Source organism: Pelodiscus sinensis, chromosome 2 (assembly GCF_052426305.1).
Source record: "Pelodiscus sinensis isolate ZL-2025 chromosome 2, ASM5242630v1, whole genome shotgun sequence".
Taxonomy (NCBI): Eukaryota; Metazoa; Chordata; order Testudines; family Trionychidae; genus Pelodiscus; species Pelodiscus sinensis.
This window is the reverse complement of record NC_143053.1, coordinates 20,244,209-20,260,911: the sequence shown is the minus strand read 5'-3', so window position 1 is coordinate 20,260,911 and position 16,703 is coordinate 20,244,209. Positions and strand designations below refer to the sequence as shown.

Genomic DNA, 16,703 nt, shown 5'->3' with positions numbered 1-16,703 from the left:
TGTCCTCTGCTACCACTTGGGAAAATAGTAACACCAAAGGTAAATGCTGTGTGGGATACAGGGTCACTTCAACCCCAGGTGCCTGAACAATGGGGAGACAATGGGGCAGAGAGCTGCAAACGGGTGCAGCAATACCAGAGGAAAGGGGAAGCAAGGATGTAAGACACATATAGATATATAATATGTCTATTCATCCTGTATATGGGTCTGTGACTTTTAATCATTACATACTTGGCAAATGTAAAGATCTTCCGAGACACAAGTCAGCTTATGTGCAAGTACACGTGATAACCGTTCAGATTGAACTTTGAAAATACTTCTCAATTTAAGAAAATGGGTTCATGTTCACATACTTTAGTAGAGAATCCTTGTTGTCACTGATATAGGGTTAAATAAAATGGTTGTAGGGATTGTTTTGGCTAATGAGAGAACCTAGACCATGTTCTACTTTCATTTACACCAGTGAATACCCAGCAGATCTCCACAAAGTCAGCAGTGTTTATTCTAGATTTACTTTAGGACAAGAACAGAATTTGTGTGTCTGCTTTCGCAAATGCAGAGGTTTTTAACAGAAGTAATACATCCTACCACCACGTAGGATTTTAATGAGTCAGGCTTTCATTTCCTTCTCATGTAAACATGTTGTCTACAATTGTCACCATTTAAAAAATTAGCATTTCCTAGCAGATACCTCACAGTCATTACAATTGTTTCTTCTTTAGGGAAAACTGTGAAATCTGAAACTTGATACATGCTGATTTTTTTCACTGGATATTAAATCCTGGATAAAAATCAATAGTTTGTCTTCTCTCATTGTAGTTGGTCTCCAGTCAACTACTGATGCTAATGAAGCCATTGAACAAATAGATGAAGATATAGCAGTGACTCAAAGTCAGATGAACTTTTGTTGTCCTATCACACAGGTATGCTATCACTAATACTGTATCAGATAAATATTTCCCATCTTCAATTATTTAATGCATCTTGAGAGACATTCTACTCCTATTCACATTCTTATCTGAATAACATACTTGTTACCTATATATGTATATTGATTTTTAGAAACTAGATAACAGTAATTGTCAATATGATCATAATTGGGTTACGTTGCTGAAAGACAACTTCACAGAATAATGGAATAATACAGTTTATCATGTAAGGTCTGAGCCTGTATTTTGAGTAGTACAGCATATGGACCACAAGGCCATTCTGCTGCTTTAAGCAAGAGACTCTCATCTGTGGGGCTTGGAGTTTAATTATATTCCGTTGACAGAGGACAGCACTTTCTTCCTTTCTAACATATAGGGGCCTGGATAGTTGTGAAAGTTAAATTTGATTGCAGAAAAGCATGTTAAAATAGCTAGAAAGAAGGAAAAAAACAATAAATGATCTGGTAGCACTTTATAGACTAACAAAACATGTAATGGTATCATGAGCTTTCGTGGGCACAGCCCACTTCTTCAGATGACTGGAGTTATGAGTTGGGGATATGAAAACTCGAAATAAATAGGAGAGGGGAAGGGGAAGGGGGTGGGAGACAGAGCATCATTAAGTATCTGGAGAATAGGTACTTAAACCTAAGCAGATAAAAATCAGTCAATAGATTGCTAAGACAGGAAGGATACCTCTCAGAGAGCAGCTAGCACCTTCAGTGGTTATTAAGTAGGTAGAGTCCCCACCAGCCCATATCACGATTGAGTCCACTGGCATGTGAATTGAATTTGCGGATGAACTGTGATTCCAGGGCCTCCCTGTGGATCTGGCTTGTGGAGCTGATTTGTGACAAGACAGGTCTGTCATGGTCTGACAGACCTGCAAGTAGCTCTCCTATTTATTTCGAGTTTTCATATCCCCAACTCATAACTCCGGTCATCTGAAGAAGTGGGCTGTGCCCACAAAAGCTCATGATACCATCTACATGTTTTGTTAGTCTATAAAGTGCTACCAGACCATTTGTTGTTTTTTTCTGTAACAGACTAATTCAGCTACCCCCTTGAAGCTCCAGAAAGAATGAAGAGTGCTATCTACAACATGTATTCTACAAATTGGGGCTGAAGATGGTTGGGAATTTTCTGTTAGAATGATTGTTTTTCTGTTTGAAAAATGTTTTTTTTTCTAATATAAAAATTTTTCATTTGGAAAATCAAAATGACAATCACCCATGCAAAAGGTCCTTGTCAATGTTATTTTCAGAGAGAAAATGAAAGTGACATAAGCTTTCAAGTCAGCAACTCACAAGCCAAATAATTTTGCATTGGTTCTCCCAAAGCAGAATTTTTCTGGAAATCCCTTCCCACTAAAAATATTCTGTGGGTTTGGGGGCTTTTTTCCCTCTTTTTGTCCTGTCTTAGCATAATTTTGTTTCAGAAATGGGATTTTATTTTCCTTTTTTTAATTAATTCGATTTCTATTTACCAGCCAACTGTAACTGGGACTGCAACTAACATCCCATGGTAGGTCTGAGAATGTATTCAAAGGCATTATTAATTCTCTTAAGTACACTCACATTGATTGCAGATGGAAATGCAGAAGCCAGTTCGAAATAAAATCTGTGGCCACAACTACGAAGAAACAGCAATTCTAAAAATTATCCAGCATCGAGAACATCAAAAGAAAAAAGCACGGTAGGCTAGCAAGAGTGTGTTGGGGTGGGGAGGTGGGGGTGAATGGGCTATACTTGTCTTGCTGTGTGTGGAGAATCATATAGCACTTGTTACGAGATGTATTTATGTTGGCAAGGCTAAGGGAAGTAATATTTAAATGTCTGCCCAAAATCACAGTCTCCTCATTAGCTCTGTGCACATGGAGGATAACTTTATTTTCATTTAAAAAAAAATAAGGAAATGTCCAGGAAGTCTATGGGATTTGTTACAGCCATAAATAAAAAAGAGAAACTTTAACATCTTAAAATTGCTAGTTCATTTATTTTCTTATGATGTGTTTTAAAACTGTCAAAGTTTATATAAGAAATAGTATAACTCCTTTGAAATGGAAGGGAAAAAATCATACTGCCATCACTTTTATAGTATATCATACTACAGTAAGAAAAAGAAACAAACACAGAAAATTTTAAAGCCCTAGGTTAAGGGAAGAATAAACTATATAGTCCCGAAAACACTTTTTAGTATAGATGATGCTGGTAGCACTGCCTATGGCTAAGGTTGCTGTCACATTCCATAATCAGACCCTATTTCCAGCTGCTTATCACTTTGCCAAAGTTAGGACATCAATTTTTCCATGCTGGATGTTTCACTCAGGCTGCTGTTGCTACTGCTGTTGTTTCAGCCATTTGAGAATGAGATCAGGGAAAATATGGGTGGGTTTGCCTGTGTTTAAAACCATATATACTCTGTCTTATGATGAAAAGCAGAGACATGATATTTGGTGGTGGGGTCACCATGGTGTCAGGGAGATGCTGCTTGGTGAAAATCAGTCTGCATTTGGCCAAGTTATAAGCCTCTGAAAAAATTGCAGTTTTGCACATGCTCAGGAGAGGTTTGTCATAGGTTGATGGCATTATTCTCCAAAGATTCTGCCTGCACTCAACATGCTTAAGCTGCACATAGCTCCTATGTAATGGCTGGATGCTTGTGCACCATCCCCACAGTGACTGGGAATGTGCCATCACAGGACTGCAAAAGCTGAGAAGGACTTCTCTGAATTGTTCTTCTTGACTTCAGGAAAGTTGGTGGTGTGCTAGCCAATCAAATGGATAGCAGAGAGAAAGCAATCTGTCTAGAATGCATATCAGTGAAGAGAGATGGGTGCTCTGGCAGTCATGAGAGACAGAAAGAACAGGCAGACAGAAGCTGGGTTAGGGAATTGGAACAGCAAGTGGGAGGTGGCAGGAAGAGCCAAGAGAGGCAGCAGCTGGATTCAAATGGTGGGAGCAAAGAAGAACAGGCTGTGGGACGGGGCAGAATTAGACGTATAATCACTAGACGTGCTCCCCTCAGAACCTGGAGCTGAATAAAATAGAACCAAATCTCAACATTCCTCTCGTGGTAGTAATAGCTATGAAATCCACTGGCAAAATGCATCTCTTCCCCCTCTAAAGGATAGTCCCCATGGATGACAACAGCCCAGCTGCTCAGATAGTTCAAGGCAAAGAGGTGTTTGCTGTAGATCTACAGGTTCTAATCTTGCTGATGACTCCTAGTGGGTTTTTGTTTTGTTTTGTTTGCTTTTTAAGAAACTAAGTAAATTACATAGAAACACACACCCCTACATTACGGTTGCTAAGTCAAGCACTTAGAATTTAGAAAATGTCAGTGTTCAAGTTGCACTTCTGGCATTTCCTAACATTTTGTTAAGGCAAAGTTAAAATAAAAGCTTAACATACTATTTGTATCTTACTTGTTGAGTATCAATTTACTAGTCAAAGAACTTGGCTAAAGGTTGTGGTGTGACGACTAGGGAACCCTCCTCCTCTAAGTACACTAAAAAGAGTGACCAAATTTCTAAATACCTATCTTTTTTGGCACTTCTATATGTACTTGGGGTGAAAGCTTTTCTATTACAAGTATCCTCCATATTTTGCTGTATACCATTTCATGGGAGATGGGGATCTCATTTTTCCAATAACATGCGATACAGAGTCTAGTTTCTAGAATGATACATTAATTTATTTTTTATTGCTGTTTAAAATGCAGATCCTTTAGTGAAGTCTTAAGTAAGAAGGTCAGGGGATCTCTTGGAAGGCAACATTTTGTCATAAGATGAATCTTTTTAATGATTTTCTCCGAAAAACAACTAATGGTTGGACACCACAACCAGATGTTTAAGAATGTTCCTCTTTTCCCACAACCCCTCCATCACAGCACCTCCCTACTAGCAAATATATGATGGATCTTAGCTGTAGTCAAATGCCATTTATATAGTAACTTATTTTTTCTTTATAAGCTACACAAACTGAAAATGTATATTCCCTTTCCCACAGAGACGCATAATCATCTAGGTCAGTTTCTTTGTCCAAATCCCTCAACAGCTTTTTCAATCGAAATTACATCTATCTTATAAATTTAAACCCGTATTTCCAGCTTTCTCCTGTTTCTCCAATTCCTCAAATGTAGTGAAGGGTCTTAAGAGTTTCTTCATGTCCAGATTTCACAATAAAATGTTTTACTTGTAAATACTGCAAATACAGGACTTTTGTATTTACATGTATTACCTACCTCTTGGTAAAACTTCAGATCAGGACTCGGAGCAGCTGTCTCAATTAAGTAATCTTAGTGTTTACCCACCATGAATAGTCACTTTTGTATTCCCTAGGGTAATTCCTGAAAGGAAATGCTACATTAATTAACCAACTTTTGAGTGCTTGACCTGCAGCCTTAACATTGTTTGTTGTTAGGAGTATTTTTGATATAATCATATAGTATATTAGAAGTGCCCATGACAACAATGAAAAATTAACAAAGATCAGTTAGGCACGCTACACGCAGCTCTTTAAATTCTGCATATATCTGTTTAAAGTGAGCTAAGTTGCTGTGTGATTAACATTTGTTCTGGAAGTACAGAATCTGTTTTTGAAATGCCACAACCTGCCAGGTCTATAGAAACCATTCAGTACCTCTCAAGCTCCCAGCTGGAGTAAACCATTCTTTACTGTGCAGCTATATGATTGCATTTTTCACTGTGGTTTTCCAGTGGCAGCAAACATTCTTAATGTGGCTTAAAGGCAAAACCTGGTCTTTTGAGCAAAGCCGAAGTTAATGACTTTGTAAGTAGATCAGTCTGTAGTTCAGGGAACAGAGTGAGGAATGGAATCCCCTCCCTTATCCTAACATTACAGCAATCACTGTAGTAGTCATAGTGATATAGTACTGGCTACAAGCGAACTGCATACAGGCAGTCCCCGGGTTACGTACAAGATAGGGACTATAGGTTTGTTCTCAAGTTGAATTTGTATGTAAGTCGGAACTGGCTCCAGATTCAGCTGCTGCCACTGAAACTGACCAGGGGCTGACTACAGGAAGCCGGAGGCAGAGTTGCTCTGCCCCCAGCTTCCTGGAATCAGCCTGATCAGTTTCAACAGCTGCTGAATCTGGAGCCTGGGACAGACAGCTGGGGCGCTGCCCGGTAGGTTCCCACAGGACCAACCCAGCAACACCCCAGCTACTCTACCCAAGGCGTCCCGCAACAAAAGCCTGGTCTGCTGGGGGGAGGGGGAGCGCACTAGCTGTGCCCCCTCCCCCCCAGGAGACCAGGGAGACCCGAGCAAAGCCACACAGGCGGAGGGACCCTGCTGCCCGTGCGGCTTTGCTCCTGTCTCCCTGGGGTTCTGGGGGGAGTCCCCCCCAGCAGACCAGGGAGACCCGAGCAAAGCCGCATAGGCGGAGGGACCCCGCCGCCCGTGTGGCTTTGCTCCTGTCCCCCTGGTCTGCTGGGGGGGAGTCCAGCAAAGCCGCTGGACGCCCCCAGCAGACCAGGGGGATAGGCGCAAAGCCGCCCAGGCGACGGGGGTCCCGCTGCCTGGGCGGCTTTGCTCCCGGGCAAACAAGCAAAGCCGCCCAGGCGGCGGCTTTGCTCGGGTGTCCCTGGTCTGCTGGGGGGGTCCAGCGGCTTTGCTGGACCCTGCCAGCAGACCAGGGAGACCAGGAGTGCGGATCCGACATAAGTCGGATCCGCGTAAGTCGGGGACTGCCTGTACTCCTTTCCTCAGGGCCTGTGGAGCTGACTGGTGCACTTCTTAGATCAGTGGTCTCCAACCTTTGTTACACACAAGATCACTTTTTGAATTTTAAGTGCAATCCAACATCTACCTCAAAACCCAAATATCCTTGCCCTGCTTCCTTTGTGCTCCTTGCCCCGCCCCTGCCCCTGCTCACTCCATCCTCCTCCCTCTCAACACTCACTTTCACCAGGCATGGGCAGAGGGTTGGGGTGCAGGCTCTGGTCTTGGATTAAAGGATTTGGCGTGGGAGAGAGGCTCTGAGCTGAGCTTGGGGCAGGCAGTTGGAGTGCCAGAGGGGGTTCTAGGTGCAGGCTCTGGGAGAGTGTTTGGATGGAGGAACAGGGCTAGGGCAGGGGTTTGGGGTGCAGGAGGGGGTTCATGGTTTGGGTAGGGGTTCAGGATGTGGACTCCAGCTGGGCAGTATTTACCTCAGGTGGCTCTTGGGTGGTGACGCAGTGGGGCTAAGGCAGGCTCACCCCTGCCCTGGCCCTGCACCACTCCCAAAAGCAGCTAGCAAACTTGCTCTATCCCTAATCCTGTTGTGCCCCCTCTCTGCTCTGTGGAGATAGGATACAGGATGGGAGAAGGGGGCACCTTGATATCAGCACCCTCCTCTCCCCTCCCTGCCCTGCACAGCAAACAGGAGGCTCCTGGGAGAACAGCTCCAAGGCAAAGGGCCAGAGATGTGCAGCAGTGGGAGGAGGAGCAGCTGAAGTGCTGGCACTTGATAGCCACGTGGCCAACCAATAAGGATCACCTGTCAGAAGCGCCAAGATCTACCAATAGATCCCTATCTACTGGTTGGTGACCACTGTCTTAGACCATTGGCTGTGTCTCAGCCATTAACGTAACCTGCCCAAAGCCTCCACCTTCAGTGCTCCCAGAAAGAAACTTGCTGTGCAGCTTGGCTCCACTGCATCTTAAGGGATTGCTGCATACTGCTGTGTGGCTTTCCCAACACCGTGAACTGTGCCTTTCACAGCCTGGGAGGATTTCATACATTGGTCACAGTAGTACTAATACTTACAGGAAGTGTTTTATATGATCCTCTCAAGACACTTGACAAACACTAATTAAGTCTTGCAACACTTATATCAGACAGATAATTATTATTCTAACTAGTTTATAGATTGAAAATCTGAGGCACAGGGTGATTAAGTGATTTGCCCAAGGCAGACACAGCAAGTCACTGACAAAGCCTGAAATAGAAACGACGAGAGCTGATTATATTCCCAGTACTGGAGAAAATTCCTTCCCAAAGAGAAAGAAAGGTTCCAAAGTAAGTGAATCCTAAAATGTTTTAACTGTGGGCATTATCCATATACATCTGGCACTGCTAGCAAGGGAAAAAATATACCCCATCCCTGAATATCTTTCACTGTAAAAGTAAAAGCATAGAACTATAGAAGATTAGGGTTGGAAGAGACCACAAGAGGTCATCTAGTCTTACCCCAACTAAATCAAAGGAGCTCAAAGCAAGACCAATCCCAACAAAATCATTCCAGACAGGGCTTCATCAAATATGGATTTAAAAACCACCAAGGATGGAGATTCTACCATGTCCTTAGAAAATCCATTCCAGAGCTTCACCACTCTCTTAGTGAAATACTTTTTTCCTAATAATATCCAATGTAGACTTCTATTACTGCAACTTGAGACCATTGCTTCTTGTTCTGTCATCAGCCACCACTGAGAATCGCTTGGGTCCATCCTCTATGAAACCTACCTTCAGAGAGTAGAAAGCTGTTATCATATCCTCCCTCCTTATTCTGTTTTGCAGACTAAATAAGCCCAGTTCCCTCAGCCTCTCCTCATAAGTCATGTGCCAGTGCCTTTTAATCATTTTTGTTGCCCTCCGCTGGACCCTCCCCAATTTGTCCACATCCTTTCTGTACTGAGGAGTCCAAAACTAGAATGGAATAATCACTTCCCTTGATCTGCTGGCAGTGCTCCTACTAATGCTATGACCTTACCTGGCTAACTGCAGCCAAATATAAAACTTTGTATTTGTTCTACTTTTACAGATGACTAATATGACACGCATCTCTCTCCCCTCTGTTCTTGTAAGGACTCGTCACTTTTTATAACCCTAGTCTTTCCCCTGACTCACTTTGTATCTCTGGGCAAGTCACTTAACCTCTTTAATCTGTTTCTCTATCTATATAATGATAATTTATTCACCACAGATTGGTGGGGTAAAGGGAGAATACAGTGCTTTGAAGATTTAAAGCAATATACAAAGATCACAATAGGTAACTATTATTAGTAACAGAGGCAACTCCTGTTGGATTTAAAACACTGATCAACAGGTGAAAGTCTCTATATCTCATTACACTTGTTCCCTTGAGATATCAACTCCCACCTATTAAAATAATTAGACCTTTTTTTTTCCAACAGAGATTTAATATCCAGCAAGGAAAAGCTGCAACAAGTTATTGACAAAGATAGTCTAGGGGCGGAAGAAGGGAACACAAAATTAAACAGCAAATGCTACATTCATATGACAAATATAATTCTTCTGATTTATTTATTTCTTTCTTTTTAACAGCTGCCCTAAAATTGGCTGTAGCCATTTAGATGTAAAGAGATCAGATCTTGAACCAGATGAAGCACTTAAAAGAGCGATTGAAAGTCAGAATAAACAAAGCCGAACAGTGCAGTAGAAGTGAATTGGACACGGTGTTACCACAAAGAAAACATGTTATTGGAGGCTTTGTGAGATAAGCTGCTGATTTGTAAGCAGGTTGTGTAACTTATTGTTATTAAGTGTTTCATTTGAAGGCAAAGTTGATGGTGTCAGCTATAACTGAAAGCATTTGTACAGACTGCCAAGTGGAAAGCATTCCAGTTTAACTTTATTTTTTTCTCTGCACCTCAAAAATGTTGCATTTTAACAATAAAATGTATTTGCAAACAGTAAACTTCTTTGTCAGCAGTGTGCTCATTTTCAGAGCATTCTGAAGTTGTCAATTTAGATCCAAACCTGCAAATATGTGTTATGGGGTGCACTGTTTCTTATTGTGAGCCATCCCACTGAGAAGTCTCTACAGTCTGTGGGCCTACACGTGGTAGAAGGCACTGTGGCCAAGATTTTCAAAGGGACATGTTGTGGGGTGACTCTATTTTTGGATGCCCAATCTAGGATATCTTGATGGAGGCTGATTTTTGGAAAGTGCTGAGCATCTGGATCTCATGTTTGGGAATGCAAAATCATCAGTCACTTTTGAAAATCTTGGTCTATGCCTATAATTAATCACAGGTCCTGGCCCTTAACCAGGCTGTTCTTCATATTTTCAAAATCTTTTATTTCACTCTCTGTATTTGGAATTCCCAAGGGGAATTCACATTAGTATTTCAGGTGAGAAGATTGGCTTAGTTATGAATAGCTTTAGTTCATTAACCTTAAGTATAATAACAATAGAAATATTACAGGTTACCTGCATAATTTGAATTGTAAAGACTACATAATGTAATAATAACAAGTTTCATACATGCATGCATGAAGTTACTGTTGCTATAAGCTTTACTTTATTAGACTTTTATTAACCCAAATTATACTTAAGAGTACAGGCCACATTAAAATAAACATGCACTTTTGTAATTGATAAATGTTAATTTGTAAATTGAATTCAGATGTAAAAATGGGAGGTGACAAGTACTACACTTACTTAGCCCTGAAGGCTCTCAAAGTGCTTAACAGAAATAAACTGAGCAATCTTCCGAATGCATCTGTGAAATTAGCACTAGTATCTAAATTTTCAAAACTGACTAATGATTCTGAATGCTTCAGTTTTGGATGTCCAACTAGAAACATCTTAAACAGACTAAGCTTTCAGAGCTTAAGTGGTTAGTAAATTCTGAAAATCAGGCACATTTTAAGATGCCTTGTGTTGGGCGTTCAAAATCCCTGTTCCCTTTGAAAACGCAAGCCTTTACATAGAATCGTAGGATTGGAAGGGACCTTGTGAAGATATCTAGTCTAATCCCCTGCACTCATGGCAGAACTAAGCATTATCTAGACCGGGGTCATCAACCTTTCCAAAGTGGCATGCCGAGATTTAACCCTCCTGCCCTGGGCCTTGCCGCTCTCCCGAGGTGCGGGGGGAGAAGGGGCCCTCTCCACTGCTCATCCTGTGGACCACCTCAGTCAATGCAAACCTTTCCATGAACTACCAGTTGCTAATGGAAAATCACTGTTAATTGCATAATAACACTCAAGCCATTTTGCTAGTGCTGCAGCCAGGGAGAATTATTTAATTTAAATTGTTAAACAGATTAAGCATTTTAATTTTCTCATAACAGTTTATCAAATTTTATGTGAAATAAAAATATTATGCCCAATGCAAAAGGTTTCAATGTTTTCTTCATTGCAGGGGTGGGGAATGACCCACAGAAAAATCCGTTGGGGACCACACAAGTGAGAAGCAAAAAAACTCCTCCAAAACCACTCAACCCTCACTGATGTGGCCCCCAACTGAGACACCTCATTATTCTGGCACTCCAGCCCCATGACGTGAGGGGAAGGGACAGTGAGGACTGAGGTTCAGGGCTTCCGGGCCAGGTTTACTCTTCTGGGGTTCCAGTGTTAGTGGATTTTGTGGACCCCCTTGGGCTCTGGGGTATAAACAAAAATGAGGGGGTTCAATGTGTGGGACAGGACTGCCAATGAGTGGGTTAGGAATGCAGGATCTGGGTGGGGGAGAGGGTGCAGGATGGGGTGAGAAGGACATGGTCTGGAAGGGAATTTGGCGGCAGGAGAAGATGTGGGGTAGGGGTATGAGAGGGAGTTTGGGAGCAGGAGGAGATTGGGGGAGTAATGCAGAAAAGGTAGGGTGAGAATACAGCCAAATAGCTAGGAGGGCAGGGAGGCAAAGAAGTGGGGAGTAAAGGAAAGTGCAGCTTCTGCAAAATAAAAATTGTATCCTTCTTCACATCTTCCCCTGCTCCAGCCTTGCTCCTCTCAGCCCCATGATACCTCCCAGCCTGATCCCCTGCATCGCCCCATGCCCCTCAGTGCAGCCCCTGGACCCTTCCATCCTCCCCCCCCTCACCCTCACATCCTCCTTCACCGCAGGGCGAGGTGGGGGGAGGGAAAGGGGAACAGAGTCTCTTCCCTGCCCAGCCCAGCCATTTGCCTGCAGGCTACAGCTCTGGGGCAGGGGTGGGCAGAGCCTGGGGCTGTCCAGGATTTGCTCCAGCCCAGCCGGGAGCAGCGGAGTGCTGGGGAAGGGGCTTCCTGCCCCTGTGCACAGCCCACGGGGAGCAGCGTGGTGCACCCCATGCCCCGGCGCACCACGTGTGACTGGCTGCCCAGCCAAACAGGCCCAGCCCCGCCCTTTCCCAAAGCTGGAAGCAAAGCTTGTAGTGCAAGGGTGAGGGGGGGGCAGGATTGATCCCTTGGCTCCCAGGAGCTGCACGTCCTGGCTGGGAAGGGGCGTCCCCAGGGATGCGTGTGCACCTCTCCCGCCCCGCAGCCCCAGCAGGAAGCCGAAGTTGTTGCTCCAGCCTGCAGCTTCACAACTGAGGCTAGAGCTGCAGCACGAGCTCCCCAAGTGGAGGAGGGCGGGGGGCTTAGCTCCCACCCCGCACGCCAGTAAAAGCTGGCTCTCATGCCGGAGGTTGCCGATCACTGATCTAGACCATTCCATCAGAGGTTAAGCAGCACAATTTTTCTCCTTTTTCCTTGTAACAACTTTTTTTTTTTTTTGTAAACTTGGGGAAAGTGATACAGTTAAGGGCTACCTACAATGCTTCAGCTACAGTTTTATTTTGAAAAACGTGGGGAAGAAGATGTCCTGAATTGCCCTACATTTTTCACCTACAAGTCTGCTGAGATTTACTCCCACACTTTTAAATAAAACCCCAGAACTGGAGACTTAGAAACAAATGGCTAGCAATTTTTGATTGAGCTGTACTAATACTGCACTTCCCTGGGGCTTAATCAGGCCTCTGTGGGTAAGTCTACCCAGCAATGGGTCAGCTGCCTCCGTCTGTGGGACTGTAAATTACTGTGTAGATGTTTGAATTTAGGTGGGAGCCTAAGCTCTGGGACCCTGCAAAGAAGAGAAGCGGGGGGTCACAGACACCAGGCAGCTTGAGCCTGAATATCTACTCAACAATTTTTATTCCTGCAATCTGAGCTCTGTGAGCCCAAGTCAACTGATCTGTGTCAGCTACATCAGAGTGATGGCATTTTTATTCCAGTGTAGATGTGCTCCGTCGTATGTCTGCACTATGAAAAAAATCCTGAGGCCACAAATCTCAGAGCCCAACTGAGTCTCAACTGACTCAGGATCTCACTACAGGGCTATAAGTAGCAATGCAGATGATCCTACTAGGACAGGCTATGAAACCCAGCAAGGCGGAGATCTCAGAGACTAGAATGACTCCCCTGCTCACCATAGCCCTGTAGCGCAATCCCTACGAGCCCGTCAGTTGACCTGGGCTCTGAGACTCACTGCCGTGGTTTTTTGCAGTGTAAATGTACCCTGTGTTTTCAGCTGCAAAACGGTGGCACCAGTCATTTTGATCACTAAGATCTCAGGGTGATGGAATGTGTCTGCAAATGAGGGGTATATACGAGAGAAATACAAGAGAAAGATTGTACATGGAGTGATCTATACCTGCAAAACGCAGAACAGCTGCTGGACTGAACTTGCCTGATTGTGCTCTGCAGTATGATCCAGCTTCCCATATTAATAGTCTCAGAGAGCTATATGTGGGTACTTCTGGAGTTCATTATCCTTGCATTCCTATGAGTGATGCTACCCTCAGATATGTGGGCAGAGTGATTGCTCTCTTGCCTATGTTTGTTAACCAAGTTTTAAGAGTTGGGTTTGATCCTGAGATCAAGTGGGAGGATTTTAACTGGAGCGGCAAGTGCTGTGCTTATCTCTGAATCAGACACTTTACACATATATTCCTAGTCTCTAGTATTTAACGTGCCAGGATAAGGCAGTAAAGATATGAGAAATACCAAGTAAACCTGAAGTGCAATATTATAAGGAAAAGGAAAGCAAGTAGGTCAGCACCCATTTCACTTATGCAAGAAGTGGAAAGTATTCTTTGAATGTTCACATTCCTGTCTCTCAGTAAATGATTTTCCTTCCTTTCTTCCCTAGCTTGGGTTAGGCAATGTCTGTGAAGTCATGAAACTTAAATAGCAAGTACAGCCTATAAACTCTGAAATCTTTTTGCTCTTTGAAGGAAAGAAATGTAACAGTCTGGCAGAAGATACCTGCCTTAGTTTAATAGCAATTACTTATGATGTCTGAAGCAGTATTTGTATTTAAACTGAGGTTGATTTCTTTGATAATCAAAGAGATCTTTTTGAGAGTGTCCAGGACTCTCCCTATAAAACCAGGACTTAAATAATTAGAAAATCTTTCCAGATACATTAAAGTATTTGTGACAATACTCATTAAATCAATGCCATAGAAATTACTGATATATATTACATATGATGTTTGGTGGCCTAAAGCAGATTTACTGCATTGATTGCAGTCCTCAAACAAACTCTGTTCTCTGATCATGTGGCCAATTTTGACTCATTTCATTACGTGCATGAAACAGCTATTGGCATCAGTGAATTTCCCACTGGTCCACTTATTGGAGTCAAGATGAGCCAAGAGCAAACCGTTGTCCTTTGTGCTATAAAATGGATGGCTCTTTATTTTTAGTAAAACTTAATCAATGATTTTCCAGTTGATACTGAAATAGTGAGGGTCAGAGCCTAAGCTTCCATTGATATGTACTTGGCACTGGGTGGGAGTGTGTGGAGGCTCTCTTTGCACTGTCCCAGTCTGAGGCTCTTATGCAGCAGGCTGGTGTCATGACACAGGTGTTCTAACATACAACTGCTCCAGGGGTTTGTTGTTACTAGGCCAGGAAGGGAAAGCCCCAGGCTGGAAGCCAAGAGGGGTAGCATAGGAGCCTATACAGCAGCTTCACCCTACATCAGGAAAATCCTCTCAAAGGCCAGGGCCACAGGGTTAGGGGTGCTCGGCACTGGTGAAGCAATGCGGGAGCCAGAGGGTAGCCTGGAATTGAGGCATTGGAGTTCACAAGGAATCCAGTGGTGTTTATTCTTGGTCAGGCAAAGCTGCCAGATCCAGCCTGCAGACACAGCGAGGAGCCTCAGGCAGACTCCCTGCTTGCCCCCCACATGCAGCTGAGAAATGTGGCCGTTTTGGGGTTCTGTTTGAACAGCTGTGGTCCTGGGAGAGGGTTCCTGTGCCGGTCCTGCCCCCAGCACAATCCCATTGGCTAGTTTCTGGCCAATGGCAGCTGCCAGTTTTCAACAGGCAGCGTGGGAAGCACCCTTCTCCTCTGACTTCACATGGCCCCTGCAGCCAGTGCAGGGGTGGGCAGGGCAGGCAGGGAGTCTGCTTGAGAAGGCTGCTGGCTGGGAGTCAAGCAGATAAATCTTCCAACCAAAGCCTGCCTCAGGCACCCCCCTTTGCCTGCCTACCCAAATCCTCTGTTCCCTCCTGCCTCCATATCCCCTTCAAGATCCTGCACCAGGTCACAGCCCCCTCCTATTGAAGGTCACAACCCAAACCCTCTGTCAGCTCCTGCACCCATATCCCCTCCCAGATCATGCACCCCGATCCCCTGCCCCAGGTCACAACCCCCTCCTGCTCTAGGTCACAGCCCAAACCCCTCCACCCCCTCCTGCACCCTAGTCCCCTTCCCCCAGGTCACAACCAGTCCCCTAACCCAGGTCACAACCGCCTCCTTCACCCAAACTCCCTCCCAGAACCCACTCCCTCTCCTGCACCCTAATCCCTTAGGGTATGTCTACACTAACCCCCTAGTTCGAACTAGGGAGGCTAATGTAGGCATTCAAAATTGCAAATGAAGCCCGGGATTTAAATATCCCAGGCTTTATTTGCATATTCCCATCGGGTTGCCATTTTGAAATTCCACTAGCCTGAAGTAACTGCCCGCGGCTACACGCGGCAGTGAAACGGTAATTCGAACTAAGTCCTTAGTTCAAATTAACTGTTACACCTCATTGCAGGAGGAGTAACAGTTAATTCAAACTAAGGACTTAGTTCAAATTACCGTTTCACTGCCATGTGTAGCCGCGGGCAGTTACTTCGGGCTAGTGGAATTTCAAAATGGCGACCAGACGGGAACATGCAAATAAAGCCTGGGATATTTAAATCCCGGGCTTCATTTGCAATTTCGAATGCCTACATTAGCCTCCCTAGTTCGAACTAGGGGGCTAGTGTAGACATACCCTTACTGCAAGCTTCTTTCTGCACCCAACCTCCATCCCAGACCCTACATCTCCTCCATTAATATGGAAGAGCGCGGCCCTTGACCACTTTTCAAATTCTTGGAGTGGCCCCCCCATCAGAAATGATTGCCCACCCTTCTTCTTGGTAGTGGGTGTTTATCATTCATTTTTCAGGAAGCCGCCTTGGACATTGGTTTTATCTATGGAAATGGGAACCAAGGAGAAAAGACAGCTTCCCTTTTCAGGTTGGTCCATGTAATGCAGAAACCCAGCTCTGGAAGAAGAAAACTTCCAGGAATGTAAGCACAGAAATGAAGTACTGGCAATCAATAAATTAATCATTCTGACATGGAAGTGGACCTTAAGCATAGTTAATGTTGCAAATGTGTTTGGACTATAAGCAAATGTGTTTGGACTATAAGCTATATAAGCTTGCAAACATTAAAGGATCACAGAATATATTTTATCTTACTGTTTGATGTCAAGTAATTTTGCAACAAGATTATAGGAAAGAAAATCAGAATTTAGCATTTTTCTGTAAAGAGATGCCCTAAAAACGTTAGAAAAGTCACACACACCTCAACCTGTTTCCAAGCTGGAGGCATACAGATCAATAGTCTGTTCCTAAAGAGATACCGAGAGCACCTCTCATTCCACTAAAATTAAAGATTCTCGTGGGGTTTGGCTATAAGTGATTTAAGGTATAGCTGGTCGGAAAAAAAAGGCAAACAAATCCATGCAGTCCAACCCTAGAACTTTCAATAGTGCCCTACAGTGGGTGCC

At 43.9% G+C, this 16,703-nt stretch overlaps 1 protein-coding gene across 1 annotated transcript in view; it reads left to right on the top strand.

Annotated features, from left to right (window-relative positions):
• The window catches only part of NSMCE2 (NSE2 SUMO ligase component of SMC5/6 complex), a 176,636-nt gene extending 167,039 nt beyond the window's left edge, over positions 1-9,597 (top strand). The window contains exons 5-7 of the mRNA XM_075920152.2: positions 820-923; positions 2,518-2,624; positions 9,225-9,597. Of these exons, the coding sequence (XP_075776267.1) occupies positions 820-923; positions 2,518-2,624; positions 9,225-9,339 (326 nt within the window). The 3' untranslated portion in view covers positions 9,340-9,597. The remainder of the gene's footprint in view (positions 1-819; positions 924-2,517; positions 2,625-9,224) is intronic.
• Positions 9,598-16,703: the final 7,106 nt, after the last annotated feature.